Source organism: Danio rerio, chromosome 13, assembly GCF_052040795.2.
Source record: "Danio rerio strain M-AB ecotype USA chromosome 13, GRCz13ab, whole genome shotgun sequence".
In the NCBI taxonomy this organism is placed as follows: Eukaryota; Metazoa; Chordata; class Actinopteri; order Cypriniformes; family Danionidae; genus Danio; species Danio rerio.
In genome coordinates this window covers 46,884,910-46,899,994 of record NC_141033.1, presented here as the reverse complement: position 1 = coordinate 46,899,994, position 15,085 = coordinate 46,884,910, and the positions used below count along the sequence as shown (strand labels likewise).

The 15,085-nt window shown below is 38.7% G+C and overlaps 2 protein-coding genes across 3 annotated transcripts in view; one reads left to right on the top strand and one right to left on the bottom strand.

Moving 5' to 3' along the window:
• mdga1 (MAM domain containing glycosylphosphatidylinositol anchor 1) overlaps positions 1 to 13,174 on the top strand; it is a 409,026-nt gene extending 395,852 nt beyond the window's left edge. Inside the window, exon 18 of one of the 2 annotated variants that reach the window (XM_087279741.1) lies at positions 8,363 to 13,174. In XM_087279741.1, the coding sequence (XP_087135867.1) occupies positions 8,363 to 8,454 (92 nt within the window). In that variant the 3' untranslated portion in view covers positions 8,455 to 13,174. The remainder of the gene's footprint in view (positions 1 to 8,362) is intronic. The other variant, XM_087279742.1, reaches the window with a different exon arrangement.
• Positions 1 to 15,085, bottom strand: part of LOC147834296 (uncharacterized) — a 340,821-nt gene that overhangs the window by 10,998 nt on the left and 314,738 nt on the right. The window lies entirely within an intron of this gene.

Here is a 15,085-nt window from a genome sequence, read left to right as displayed (position 1 = left end):
TGACCTAGAAAATTAGATTGATAATAGGTTCTGATTGTTGATTTCGCTCACTTATTAATCGCCCAGCCCTACTAATTACCCTAAGTTGCCTAATTGACCTAGTTAAGCCTTTAAATGTCACTTTAAACTGAAAACTAGTGAGGTAATTACTGAGGTAAGAAACTCCGGTTATTTACTGTGAATTAGGAATCCTTAGATTGGTGCATCATGTGATAGCTAAAGCGCAACCAGCCGTGATCAATCATAAGCATGTGATCTTCTCGAAATTAGTTTATAAATAAACTTCACTTAAAGTCAATATTATTAGGCCCCTTAAGCTGTATTATTTTACCCTAACTTACCTAGTTAAATGTCACTTTAAGCTGATTACCAGTATCTTGAAAAATATCTAGTAAAATATTATGTACTGTCAATAAAAAAATAAATCAGTTATTAGTAATTATGGTGGGAGGGAGGGTTGGGTTTGGGGACCCTTAGTCAGCAATTTATCTCCCTAATTTGTCATTAGCCATAAATAAACAAGGGGAGTTCTTGAGATCTGTCTCGCCCTTCAAACGGGAGTAAGCCCTGGGCTCGAGGACCTTTTGAGCTCAGGGCTCTTTCCTGGAACAGCATGCCATACATGCTTTATAATCAATCATCAGCTAATTGTGATCTCTTAAAAACTGCTTTTATTCTAGTCGAGAAAAAAAAACAAAAAAAACAAATGAGACTTTGTCCAGAAGAAAAAATATTACAGGAAATACCGTGAAAAATCCTGTTTTGAGCATATGAACGATGTTGTGTATTTAAGCATACATGCACTCTAAGATCAAATCAGAGAGTACGCACACTTTATAAACGTGGACTACTACTTAATAAACTGCCCACCTCTCTAAAAACTGTAAGCACTATGATTTTCATCTTGAGCATGTGAATGTTCTGCACACAGCAGAAATGACCCTCGTCTCTCCTGGCCTGTTCTGCCCATGGGAGCTCAACCGTGAGCCGTTCCTTCTTTAGAGATGAATGATGATTGGCTCTGACGTCCCATGTGTTACTGCGTCCCCATAAATCACACCATGACTGGGATTTGGCTGTAGGGTTGGAAAGGCAGAGTAGAGAGAACGAGGGAGAAACGTATGAGCCATTCAAAGCAAAGGTGACCTGTTGAATAGGAATTAGAATCTAAAGACCTCGCAATGGACATTAAAGGGGTGGTGCAGAATGTAATTTTAAGGCTTGGTTGTGTTAATAAGATGCAAAGCAATGTGTGCTCATGTTTCACTTGAAGGAAACCGTGTTATTTTTTTAATAAATCTCACTTTGATTATGTACAGCTACTCGGCTAACATGGAAACGACTGTCATATTTCCTAGTTCCCCTGAAAGGCCCGCCCTCAAGTGACTCTGATTGGTCATCGTCATAATGTGCTGTGATTCGCGGATCGGCTACACGTCACGCCTGGACAATCACGCACGTTTTGTGTAACCAGCCTGCCAGCCATCGTCTAACGAGTGAACATTGGATGCGGCTCCTTTAAGAGTGTTTCTGTGCCATTGTGTGTGTGTTTATGTGTGTGCGTGTGTACACTATGAACTATCTGTAACACGAGAAGTGCATGTGCGCGGGACCGATGTTTATTTTTCTTTTTCTCTCATGCTTGGATTAAGTTATTTTCTGTGGTGACGCTGCTGACAGAATAAAGCACAAGATGTGGGATGAGACCTGTGTGAGCCTTGATTGATTATTTTTTGCTGTTACACTCCAGTTGAGAGAGCATTGTTGTATTTTTTTTTAAATCAACGCGTTACACGACATATTTCAAACATAACCTGAATATGCCTGTGTAAGTAACATGAATCGTTCACATATCTTTTGCGACTTTATTGTCTGAGATGTAAAACGCATGGAAAAGCTGCCTGTGTAGAGAAACACTGCCGTCTCACACAGAGTGCTGGTCAAGAGTGCGTGTATGTGTTTGTGTTTACAGCAGTTTGACTGATAAATATGGATTTGTAGCTAAATCATTGGCGGTGGCGAACATTATTTCCCGTTATTTACATCTTTGCTACAACATACCGTTAAGGCTAGACACTGTACATGTCATAATCAATTTTAGCAAATAAAAACACTTACAGGTCGTGGCTCAGAGTTCACAGCATCTCCTTGCTCCATCATTGAGGAGATTTTAGCCGAATCCAAGACTGAAGTGGGAGAGGTTCTGGAAGCTGTTTTGTCAAATCATGCTTGCTATGTATTTTATAATTCTCTGGAACATATTTGATATTGAACTGTAAGCACTTCTGTCTTTGGCACGTGTCATTTGGAAGCCCAAATACAGAAACAGAGAAGCTCTGTGGAAATAGCAGGATGGCATTTTCTCCCTCTGCTATAACGTTACAGCGCCTCTGGCCACGGCCCTTAGCTGCTCAGTGTGTGTGCGCAGTAAACGAACCTTTGTGATGTCACAGGGGGCGGAAGTATTTTTTGTAGTCCCCAAAATTCATTTATTGTAGGCATTGCTAAGCTAACTGTAAAAATCAAGGTCTCCCTTTGCATTGAACTTAGAGCATTTTACATTCAGAGATGCTGTTTATGTTCACACAGCTACATTACACATCAACTAAAGTTTAAAATATGATATCGTAGTGGACCACCTCTTTAATGTAGAAGTAGCTAAAACAGAGTTGACGTTTTCAACTGCGAGTGCAGGCCGCGCAACGGCAAAAACGGGAGGTGTAGCAGGTAGCTGAAACACGAGCCGTGCTAGGCGCATAATTTGTAAATCATTCACAAAAGGCGCCTCTCAACACAAAAACCGTGTTTGATGTGATCGGCACCTTAAACGTCTTTTTGATTTTTGACTTTGTGTGTCTTCGTTTATTTCATTCTTTCCGATTTATTTATTTTTTTTTGGTCAACACACCTATTGGACCATTTTGAAGGTGTAGTGAGTTTTTGGTTGTTTTTAGGAATACAAGGCACACACACACACACACATTGTACACACTCAAAAATTACCCGCCTCCTTCAGAAGTCCTTGAGAGAGATGTCACGGCTCACGCGCTCCTGTTCTTTATTGAAAAGGAAGAATAAAAAGCTTTATTATGAATATATTGATTTCCTGCTAGCCGGAGAAATCCTTGATATAAATTCGTATCGATTTTTTTAAATACAATACCTGCTTTTTATTTATTGAACCCGTTTTGTTGGCAGCTTGCATGCATAATTAAATGCGCATGTGTGTGTGCGTGCGCGTGTTGCACTGCTTTTTTAAGTAACGTTTCTTCCAGCCCCCTCATCATCTTTTCTGTGGCCATTTCCTGTGAGCTGTGCCGAAAGATATTCTTCAACATTACCTCTGAGACATAATGACTTGTAATTGTCCTCTCGCAGGTCATCCGTCTTCTGTGGCTCATAGATATTACCACTTATGGCCTCCGGTTCAGTCACACGATGATGCCAGGCACTGTAACCCCATCCGTCCAATCCATTATTTCAGCGTCCCGTGCTCTTTTGTGCCAAAAGCTCAACGGGAGCATGAAACCATTTACGACAGCATCCCACGTTCTCGCACACTTCCATTCTGAAAGGACTCTGACCCTGCAGCTATTGTCTGGTTAAGGTTAAGAGATGTTTTTCTTCACAGAAGCTTTTTTTATGAGCTAGGTTTCAAGGTAAATGGCCCCCTTCTGGATGCTCTGAATCAGACGTTCAAAGCTTAGGCCTTAAAACAGTCACTTCTCAGGATGTACATCTCTCAGTTTGTATACTGTGCACGTCATAAATAGCACTCGCTGTCAGAAAATGTGCACAAGAACTGTAGCTTTCGTTTTAGAGCAGCTTGTAATTAGGGCAATGCTTGTAAGGGACAGCTTTGAACCCTATCAACTTATTTAATGGGGTTTTAATGGATGGAAAATTTTCTAATTTGGTATAGATATTGATGGAAATTGGGAAGGAATTTTAGAATCATCTTTTGGGGTGACTTAATTAGCTTCTACTTCAGAGAAGGGTTCAAGGAGGGTCACTGTCCTCCAGAGTTTAACTCCAACCCTAATTAAACCCAGCTAGTCAGTGTCGCTTGTGGTACAAACGTCTAGTCTAGTGTGTTTTAGCTAAACTATCCGGAAGTGTGTTTCCCAAATATGAAGTAACTCAAGGCTGAACAATTAAAGTATGATGCATTGTTCGGGAAATGAACTATTTTGTGACAAATGTTTTCCCGAATTCTGTAGGAGATCTATCGTTTGAACAATTGTTAGGTAAAACTTGCTGGGCTTGTCTTGTCTTAGCCGGCAGCTAGCTCTCTGCAACACTCACATGGTCGCCCACTGAAGCTAAGCAGGGCTGCACCCAGTCAGGACCTGGATGCGAGACCACATGGGAAAGCTAGGTTGCTGCCGGAAGTGGTGTTAGTGAGGTTAGCAGGGGGTGCTCAACCTGTGGTCTGTGTGGGTCCTAATGCCCCAGTATAGTGATGGCGACTCTATTCTGCTCAGTGAGCGCCGTCTTTCGGATGAGACGTTAAACCGAGGTCCTGACTCTCTGTGGCCATAAAAAATCCCAGCATGTACTTCAAAAAGAGTAGGTGTTTAACCTTGGAATCTTTGCCAAATCTGCCAACTGGCCTCTTTCCATCATGGCCTCAAAACCCTCCCCATATCAGAATTAGCTTCATCACTCTGTCTCCTCTCCACCAATCAGCTGGTGTGTGGTGTGCGGTCTGGCGCAAAATGGCTGCCGTCGCATCATCCTCGTGGATGCTGCACACTGGTGGTGGATGAGTAGATTCCCCCCAATGTGTGTAAAGCGTTATATAAATGTAAGGAATTATTATATTTTAGCGATCATGAAATGAAGCTATCTGAACCAGTCAACCGTTAAACTTAAATGTATCGGAAAAAAGTTCATTACTCAAAGCTTTTCAAATCAGAGGTTGACGAGGACCTCTGCTGGTTAAAGTTTGGGAAAGCACTGTTTCTCAAAAATGTCAAATGTTTACAACCGGCCAACTCAATCATGTAACAATACAACAATAGTAATATAAACAAATTACTTAATTACTGTGTTTTTTTTTTTTTTTTACATATAAGGTATGTTTCATTACACCACCGATGACTGTAGTAAAATCTGAGGTTTTCAAAAGCATTTATGCTTATTGGATGCAGTCCTACACCCACACACTTGTTATGAGCAGGGATCGAACCGGCGATTCCTGCATGGGAGGCAATTGCTCTAAGGAGGCAGCTAAGGGAGTGAGGCTTTTGCGCCGCACTTACCAGCTAGCCTCCATTATACACTTCTACAAAATGTTGTGGCATTCTTTAAAAATAGTTGTAAATAATACACTAATACAGTTTAGTATGGTTCAAAAGCGTTTTACTCTAAATTACTACTGTATTTTAGTTTAATAACTGGTTTGTGTGACCGATACAGTGCTTTGAAACAGAAGAAATGTATCTAATCGATCCCTCAAGGGTGTTTAAACCTTTGAATCAAAATTCGATGCAGACACAGGTGTATAGATGAAAATGATGCTTCGGACAACACTGATCACATGATTATAGCAAAACGAATCAAGTTCCGGCATTCACTAAGAGATGTATGTTTTTTTTGATACATGCTTTGAAGCCTCAGTGCACAAAGTCATAACACTACTATCTTTACTTCTAATCACAAACTATCCCCTTTATACTTAATTCAAAGAAGTATATATATATATATATATATATATATATATATATATATATATATATATATATAAATATATATATATATATATTATATATATATATATATAGTTGTTTGTTGTCTATGAAATTACATTAGGTTTCTGTAATTTAATTAAAGTTTTTTTTAATTACTTTTACAAAGTTTGTCATTATATTCAATACACTGCAGAATTACTGCATAAATATGCCTATTTTTAAAATATCCATTAAATTATAGTATATGTTTTGTTTTCCGAAGCTTTAGAAAAGTAACAGCTTTTCGCTTTTAAATCATTCTTCACGAGCCATGGCTACATTCAGAATTGCATCAATGTTTTCAGAGAACGCCACGGTTGTCAATATGAAATTGTCAAGGGAGTACAACTGTCTATCTGTAGATTGTTGAAACTGAACTGTAATAAAAAAACTTTAAGCGCAAATTATATAAAAGGTGAGCAAGACAGTTTTAAGCTTTCAAAATCATTTAAAGTGTATGGTGAAGGGTTGAAAGGAATAGGGCACAAAGAAGATATCTCAGAATAGAATACAGCCAGGAACTATGCTACTATCTATGCTTCTAACAGGTCTAGAGCTGTAACTCGATTCCACACAAGCTTGCGATGTTGCTTGTGAATGTTTATTGGAATGATTCAGATTCAGGAATTTGTGAAACATTCAGGAAATGGGTGGTTGACCTGATGATTATGGGGTGAGACTTGTATTCAATTGAAGGGCCAATGAGCAGCATTTTTGAGCCCTATGCGCAAACATTATACGTGGGCACCTCAAGTCAAAGTGAAGAAAAGGGTGTTGGTACATGGGCAGTGGGAGTGGAGGGTGAGGAGATTGTCGGCATTGAAAAGTTAAGACGATCGTCGACAGCCCCATTAGCAATGCCCCTGATTGAAAGGTTGTAGGTTTAATTCCAGGTCATGGTAAGAATTGAAGGTGGAGAAAGTAAATGTTACCCAGCTGAGAGATATCTTCAGCAAGGCACCTAACCCCTAATTGTTTTCTGGCCTCTGGAAGCAATTGGGTGCAATCGGGAGGGTGCACTTGAGATCTTAGTTGGCTAACTATGGCTTCTGGAATTAACCCCAAATTAACCCATTTGAACATTTGTCTCAGGAAAGCTTTGTTCACATTTTACAGAACTTTGAGACTATATTCAGACCTGAGAAGTGTTATTAGGAAGGCTTCATATTCAAAACTTTACCTAGCTTAATGCAGAGACCATTGACCGGTACAGCAGAAACATGTAGACCTTGATTGCAATGCAAGTCACTTGGATGTGTTTCTTCCACATATTTCTTAAGTCTCCTTAAGCAACTTTTGAGTAATATTTTATTCATTTCAAGTAGTGAAACTCATATAGGAAATGCTGATTTTCGAATCCCACTTGGGACTCTGGTATGGTTTTATTTAGGGTTCTCCTTTGTAGAAATCTTGTCATCCTAACCCCCCCATTTACAGCACCCCTTTGCCTCCAGAATGCTTACTTGTAGGGATGTAAGAATTTCAGAATTTCACTGTACGGTAATACCTCGGTATGAATGGCACGGTACGGTATTTATTGACTCATTTACAAGAAAAACAAAACTAATGAAAATACCTCAAAAAAGTGCCAAAAGTGTTAATGACATACAAATTAGCCATCTATCTGTAAGCTTTCAAACAGGAACTTCAATTTTTCAATGTTAATAACAAAAAAATATTAAACCATGTAAAAAAAATAAAGTTTCAATTTAGTATTGTTGAAAACTCATCACATTCAACATTTAATCACTCACTTACTCACAAGGAAAATTATCATATAACTATAATCTGGTAAAAGCTGGTATCTCTGGGTATTTACAATGTCCCCTGCAACAGAATAAAAACCCTCTCATTTGGGACTGAGGTTTCTGGGACAGAGATATGACTTGGCCCAGGTTGACAGCAGTGGGTAACGTTGTGCATTGTCTTTCCCCCACTTGAGAGGACAAGCCATGAGTGAGATAGAGGTCTCTTTGCGGTACAAGTCAATGTCTGCATCAATCTGAATAGTGTGCTGTGTTTCTGCAGTCCCCATGACTGTTATTAGTCGTATGTCCCAACTTGCAGGCACGTGCACACATAGGGCTCAACCTGTGCAGTGCACATGCCCTTTTTAGTCTTGGATAGAAAGTGCCCTTCCAAAATGATCATGATGACCTCCGTCCCGCCCTTCAGTATGCACGCTCAACCCCCCCCGCTTTACAGTACGCGCGCGACAACACAGCTGATCAGAACGCAAGTGACAACACCGCTATTCAGTACACGCGCGGCGATAACAACACCCCCAACCCCCCCTTAATGCTTCCACACATCCGATTTAAAACCTGCTTTAGGTTAGATCATTTCCAGCTCTTTTTCATCCCTGCTACTAGCAGCACATTTCATTTCCGCATTACTGGATCTGAAGCGACAACAGACCGCAAAGGATTTTCTCAGAAGACCTATAGTTTTATCGAGTCATGCGACTACGGTAATATTGAAAAAAGTTGCTATTACGGTATGACGGTATTTACAATACCGTTACATCCCTACTTACTTGTCATATTGTCAATATAAAGTGGCCAAATGTTCAAAAGTTAATCATTTATAGTGTAAAGAGTGTAATAGAGTTTTTCTCTTTATGTTTACAGCAGTTCTGTCTGGGACACACCAGAACCTTCACCTTCTTCCTGTGATGGTTCAGCTGCTCAGTACAATCTGCCTGACGTTCCTCCTCAGATGATACAAATGACCCCCGAGCACACACCGCCAGCGTAGGACGTCCCCTGCGGCAGCAATAACTACTGCCCCGACACGTGACCACCATTCCTGCTGCTGCCTCCCTCATTTCCTCCTGTGATTCCTGTTTGTTTTGCCTTCACACCATGTCTACTTTTTCTTTCTCGTCATCTTTATGGTCACTTGTTGAGCTTATATCTGCTATGTGGCACCTTTTACGTTTTTATAAGCATAGCCTCAGTTTATATTGGGATTTATTTTGACATGACCTCACTCGTCCTGTTTTCCCAGTGTATGTATCTGACACGCCAAAGTGTCAACTGTTACCAAAGATGACGGAGGGCTTACAGGATGAATAGGTGGCTAAAAGAGCGACAGGAACGCCCTTTCCCCAAATGAAACAACTCTTTCCACGGACTCAAGTGCATGGAGATGTGATTCCCTTAGAAATGCAAGGAATAACGGCGAGGAATGGACTGACAGAGTTACTGATGGATCTGTACATGCACGTGTATATGATATACTGTTTTGGAAAGTATCAAGCTGCAGCAAAGACTTAAGATGAATTCCAACTGCAACTTCTAGGACTATGACAATGTGAAACTAAAGAAGCACAAATTTATATCTTTTTTTGGTAGTATTTTGGGTTCCTTTACGTAGTATTCCGTCAGTCTGGATTTGCTGTACACTTCTTGTCGTTTGGCTTTCATTACCAGAAACCGCGTGCCACTGCTGCGTTGCTGTTCAGTTTTGTTACGAGGTGGAATTTGGTTTTGGAAAAACAACACAATGTGAATTCTGGACAAGAAAAGCATCAGTTACCTCACCCTCAATCTACAAGATCCACAAAGCACCTGGACAAACTTAAGAGAATGATCACTTTAGCTTCAATCAAACTGCCGGGAGAATGTTGACTCGTTGGGTCTGCCGTTCTCAATCAGCAATAGGACTGTACCTCTGACTGCAATGAACGCTCTCGTCTTCGTGAATATGGGCACATGACAGATGGACGCCTCTGGACAGACAAACTGCACTCTTGGCTTTAATGTTCAAGAATGTTATTTTGAATAGGGTAAGAGAGAATTCGCACCAATGTGCAAGCTCTTTATTAAACCTTTTATTGTTTAGAAGTTTTGAGATGGTTGACCTAAAAGTTGGTTCATTAGCGTCGAAGCATCCTACAACAATGCTGCATTCCATTTACTTCCAAATTCTCGCTTTACAACTTCCTACCTGGAAAATTGCAATAGATTTCCTCAAAGTCACTTAATCAAGATGGTGAGATCCACCCAGGTTAACGTAAACTTTAACTCTTTAGAAAACACATCAGCTGGTCAAAGTTCCTACATCAAATGATGATAAAACATTTTTAGCAAATTCACAAACAGTAACTGCATATAGTTGAACACCTGCAGAGCAAATGCTAGCACTGTGTAGCATCATTTATCCTCCAATTTGGTTTCTAATGGCCCTTGTATAGTTTAAATTAAGTTCTGTTTGGTTCTTCATTTGAGGGCAACGATGGACTATATACTGTTTTTGAACTCTCTAACAAGTTAAAAATAGCTCTTGATTCTTCTCAGTAGATATTCTGTTCATGAACCCATACTTAGCTAAGCTTGAACTGAAAAAAAGCAAAATAATGCTCAAATAATGCGCTGACAGAACTACTATATGAAGTTTTATAAACTAATTTCGAAAGAAGCATGTGATATGATTAATCGAGGTTGGCCTTGCATCAATAATCATTGCTAGTCCAATCAGATATCATTGCTAGACCACTCAGATGAATTCTAGCCTTCAATAAATAAGCCCATTCATCTTACCTTCCTTATCTTCATTTTTGAAGAAACTCCCCATCCACCCCATCTCCCGCTTTTCTCCTTTACCAGGAGCTCTTGAGACCTACCTTATTTCGAACCCCCGTCAAACTACATGACCTGGTAGGAGCCCTCGGCTCAAATATATCCACGCTCAGGGTTCTCTCCCGGGACAGCATGCCAAATCTGCAAATTTTGATTGAACAATTGCCAAGTATGAACTCTTGAAATAGTAATTATTCCTGCTGCTTGCAACAATGCTATTGTGCTGTCATGGTAACGCTGGTAAAATGACGCCTATTAATTGAATAATATGTGATTATTATTTTGGCTTGTGTTTTTAAAAGTCATTGTAGTCTAAGTTATGAAGTTATATTTAGTATTAACACTATTTAATAAAGTAAAAATAAATATATTACAGAGCATTTTTGGTTTCAGGTTCAAGTTTGGTTTTGGTGCAGAATTTTGGTGTATCCCTTTTTAGAAATTGAATGTTACAGATAAAAAAAGAAAATCTCTCTGTAAAGCAATTGTAGCTCAAAGGTGTTTAGGATTCGGAATGAACTCCTTCAATTCAAGAGTTCACACTTAGATATTGCTTGATGCTGTAAGAAGGTTTGAAATGCTGTCCTGGGAGAGAACCCTGAACTCGGAGATAATTGAGCCCAGGGCTCCCGCCTGGTCAATAAGCATATAAGAGGCCCGAGATCAGGTAGGTCTCAGGAGCTCTCCCTGGTGAAAGGAGGAGATGAGGTGGAAGTGGGGATTTTTCCAAAATGAAGATAAGGCCGTTGGGTAAAATCTGTCTATTTACTTTAGGTTTGAATCAATCTGATTGGATTATTGATTACAGATGAGAGTCCATCGGCGATCAATCATATCACATGCTCCTCTCTTCACAAAGATTGCTTTGGTGAGCTTTCAAACGTTGTTTTGGCCAGATTTGAAGTCATTTCAGTTCATTCCTCAATTCCATTTGAAATATATCAAAGCTTTAAGGAATTTCTTTTTTTGACAATCAAGCAATGATATCACAAGCAAACAGTAGCAGTTTATTTTCTCATTTATAGATTATCTTACAAATTTTAGGCAATTTAAGGCACTGAAAAATTTTTTTGACTAGATTTATGAATTTTTTTTAAGGTAAGTGGTTGCAAACATTGTATATGGACTGAATTTAAACTAAGAACATTACTAAATTTAATTTGTTTTAATTCAGCCCATATAAATTGTTTACAACCGCTTACCTTTAAAAATAAAATGTGCTGACTTTGAATGGAATGCAGCATAAGTGAAGGATGCCAGTATTTCAGGCTCACGTGCAATATGTTGTTATGAATTAATTTCCTATACCTTAATTGTTAAACAAACATAGGCCACCCTCCCTCAAGCTCTTTTTTGTTTTTAAACAAGTCACATGACAGAAAATAACATTCAAGCACATGGTTACAGTTCAGTAGCAATACGCAATGTCAGATCTTCAAGCAACAGTGTGAGCAAAATACCAAGACTGTGCGTGCGTGTGTTTTCGGTCCTTTCTGAAAAGTTCAAGTACTCCCCTTAGCTTCATCCCATCTCTCATCACCACAAGAAAAGAATAAGAGCATATGACAAACAAAAAGAAGAAGGAACCATTTGTGCCTCTGTTTGAGTGTCCAGATTTGCGTATGCTTAGATGTTATGGTGCAATCATATATATAAATATATATATACAGTATATATTTCAATTGCTTTGCTCTAGTATTACTCATAAGTCGTAGGTTCCATTGATGGTGGAGCTTTAAGGTAAGTCTGTTTACAAACATAACGATCATTTTTCCAGCTTGTAATATCCGCCCACGCTCATATTTAACCAGAACCATATTTATCCCAACGTGGCGTACGTCTGTCGCTGTTGAAGAGATTATCATAGACTCGCTCCTCAGGTAAATCCATAGGTAACAGGGGACAAGACCTGGAACACTTCAGCCCCAGTCCAGGTTCTCCTACAGTTAAAGACACTCCCGCGGCTCTAATACTGTTCCTCGTGTATGTTACCGTAACCGAACTCTTGCACAATGCCTTCACTACATGTCATGTATAATCCGCTATTGTTTATAGGCCGTGTTAGGTTTACTAGGACAAAAACGACTCGATTTGAAGCAAGAAGGAGAACGAGAGTGAAATAATAAACAGAGGGGGTATGTTACGAGATTGTTACGCCATCCAAATGTTTCCGACGTATTATTTCTTGTGTTACCCATCATCCACATCTGTCAATGCTTGGTTTTGCGTTCAGACCAATTCTGATTGTTTTATTCAGACAGAGCTTGTAAACACGGCATTATTTAAATAATGTGCAATATATGATGATGATGATGGAAGTGTTTTTATACAGTATCACAGGATTTGCATCATAACCCCTGTTGATGAACAAATGAATGTGAATGTAAATCTAATTCGAATGTCAAGTCATACTAGCAGGCCTTTTTTTTCCCTGCATTATAAATGTGCAGAAATTAGAATGGATCCTAAGCAGAGCTAGAGTGCTTGGCTTAATAATATTAGCGTTATCAAATTAGTTTAATATATTGTAAATGGCACTAAAAAGCTGGGGATGTGTAGACGTTTGTGAACGATGGCACATTCGCATACATGCAACTATAATTGCAGAATACAACAAACACATTGACATTGAGGGGTGTTTAGTGAACTTAATCACAGACTCTCATGAGCTGGGTTTCCATCGCCTTGTGTTAATGTGCATCCATTTTAAAGTATCGCATGAGAAATGAGTGATGGAAATGCCAAATTTTGAATAATTATACTTTAATTTGAGAATTTTTAGGTGGTTTTGGACTTAAAAATGTGAATAATATGAGATGGAAACATATTTGCTGAATAAACTCTGACGTATTGAGCATTTACACCCATGTGACTCCATTATGCTTGCTTTGTTTACTGTTGGTTACTAGGTTACCAATATTACCGTCAGCTGCTCTTAAAACTTAACCCTTTCACACGTGAGTTTTAAATTTGTATTTTTTTGTGATCGTTACTTAGAATCCATTGTGGTCTACAGTTCCCATGACGTAACATCAAGATTTTCACGTGATCCACCAGCCCTAATGATCTATGTATATATCAAATTTTGTTTCTTTTTGCCCTTTTCTGTAAATATTGACACATTTTCTAATAATTTCTGATACTTCGATTCTAAATTATGCGATAGAACACAGCTTAATAATGATCATATTATGTATTATATGATAGATAATAGGCGTCGTTGTCGTTGCTAGAAAGGATACAGCTGCGATCAGAAATTAACAAGAAGTACTTATATTATTTATCAAATTACGCATTCATTTATTAGCATCTACTGCTACCGCAACACGAAACCCATTGTTTATGGTAATGTAAAATAATTATTTGTTGTACAGCATCACAAATTTTTCGCTATATTAAAGCGAGCGTCCTCAGCTGTATCCCATCTAGACTTCTCCCTCTCTGCAAGACGGTAAAGTCTAGATGGGATACAGCTGAGGATACTCACGTCAGTATAGCATCGTTTTTGTGACACTGTACAACAAATAATATTTTTACATTACCATGAGGTTTGGGTTTAGGGTCGAGGTAGCGGTACATGCTAATAAATGAATGTGTAATTTAATAAATAATATGAATACTTCTCGTTGACTTCCAATTGCAGCTGTATCCCTTCTAGGAACAACCGCAGGAGAGATACGAGCTGCTGGATCTTTGTCATGTTTGTTAATACGTTATTACCTTCATTTTTAATTTTCTTTGGAAATACATGAAGGTAAGCAACTTTTTATCTGGGAGAGGAGTAGAGAAAATGTTTTAGTAGCATAAACAGTGTGCATCTTACATGAATAAAACACATCATCCGGTCATATTGAAAAATAATTATTATTGCCATCTCCATAGATATCCGCATGTATTTTGGAAACCCTAAATGGTCAGTTTTGCTTCTAGTTATGTGTATTTGAATATCTGAAACCTAAAATAAATGTTTGGCATTTGTTTGAAAGTATGAATAAATTGTGATTTATGACTAGCGCTGCACACCTCTTTCTGTGCTTCAGCGCATGCCATCAGGTTAGAATTTTAACAGTTGATGTGCGCTTTAAATGCTCTAATCACACAGGTGTGATCTAATGCTTCAGGGACCAGTCAAGGCTGATCACACCGGTGTGATCGCACGCGTGAAAGGGTTAATGGAAACGCCCCTAATTTGCATTTGTGATAAAGTTTTACACATTTTTCCAAAGTTTGAGAAGTTTTGCTTAATTTTAGGAGGGAAATGTCCTTTTGTAAGTTGTTACATGTTCCTTACAAGTTGGCAATAAAAAAAAATAATAATAATACATGTAAATTCATATAAAAACGTTTTCAAAGAAGTTTTCATCTTTGACATAATTTTGCATAGTTTTATTCCTGCCGAACAGACACTCGTATTCTGTTATTATGTTGCTATGTGAAGCCGATATCTAAACCCGTTGTCTTTATGAATTATGAAGAGTGAGCACATCTTGTTGCAGAACAATTAAAGAGGCATTAGTATTCAGTGGCATCATCCACAGTTGAGAAGTCCAATTTTGATTAGCTGGTTTTTCACTCTGTGTTAATGCACATTTTGAAGTATCACAATGATAATTTCAGATAAAATTCCCTAAATTTGAAAAAATGCAGGTTTTGAACTTGTGTGGAAAGTGTTAATATGAATAATGAGAGATAGCATCACATTTGCAGAATAAACTCTGACGTAGTAAACAATCAGCTGTTTCTGCTGATGGTGTCTTGTTTACTGTTGGT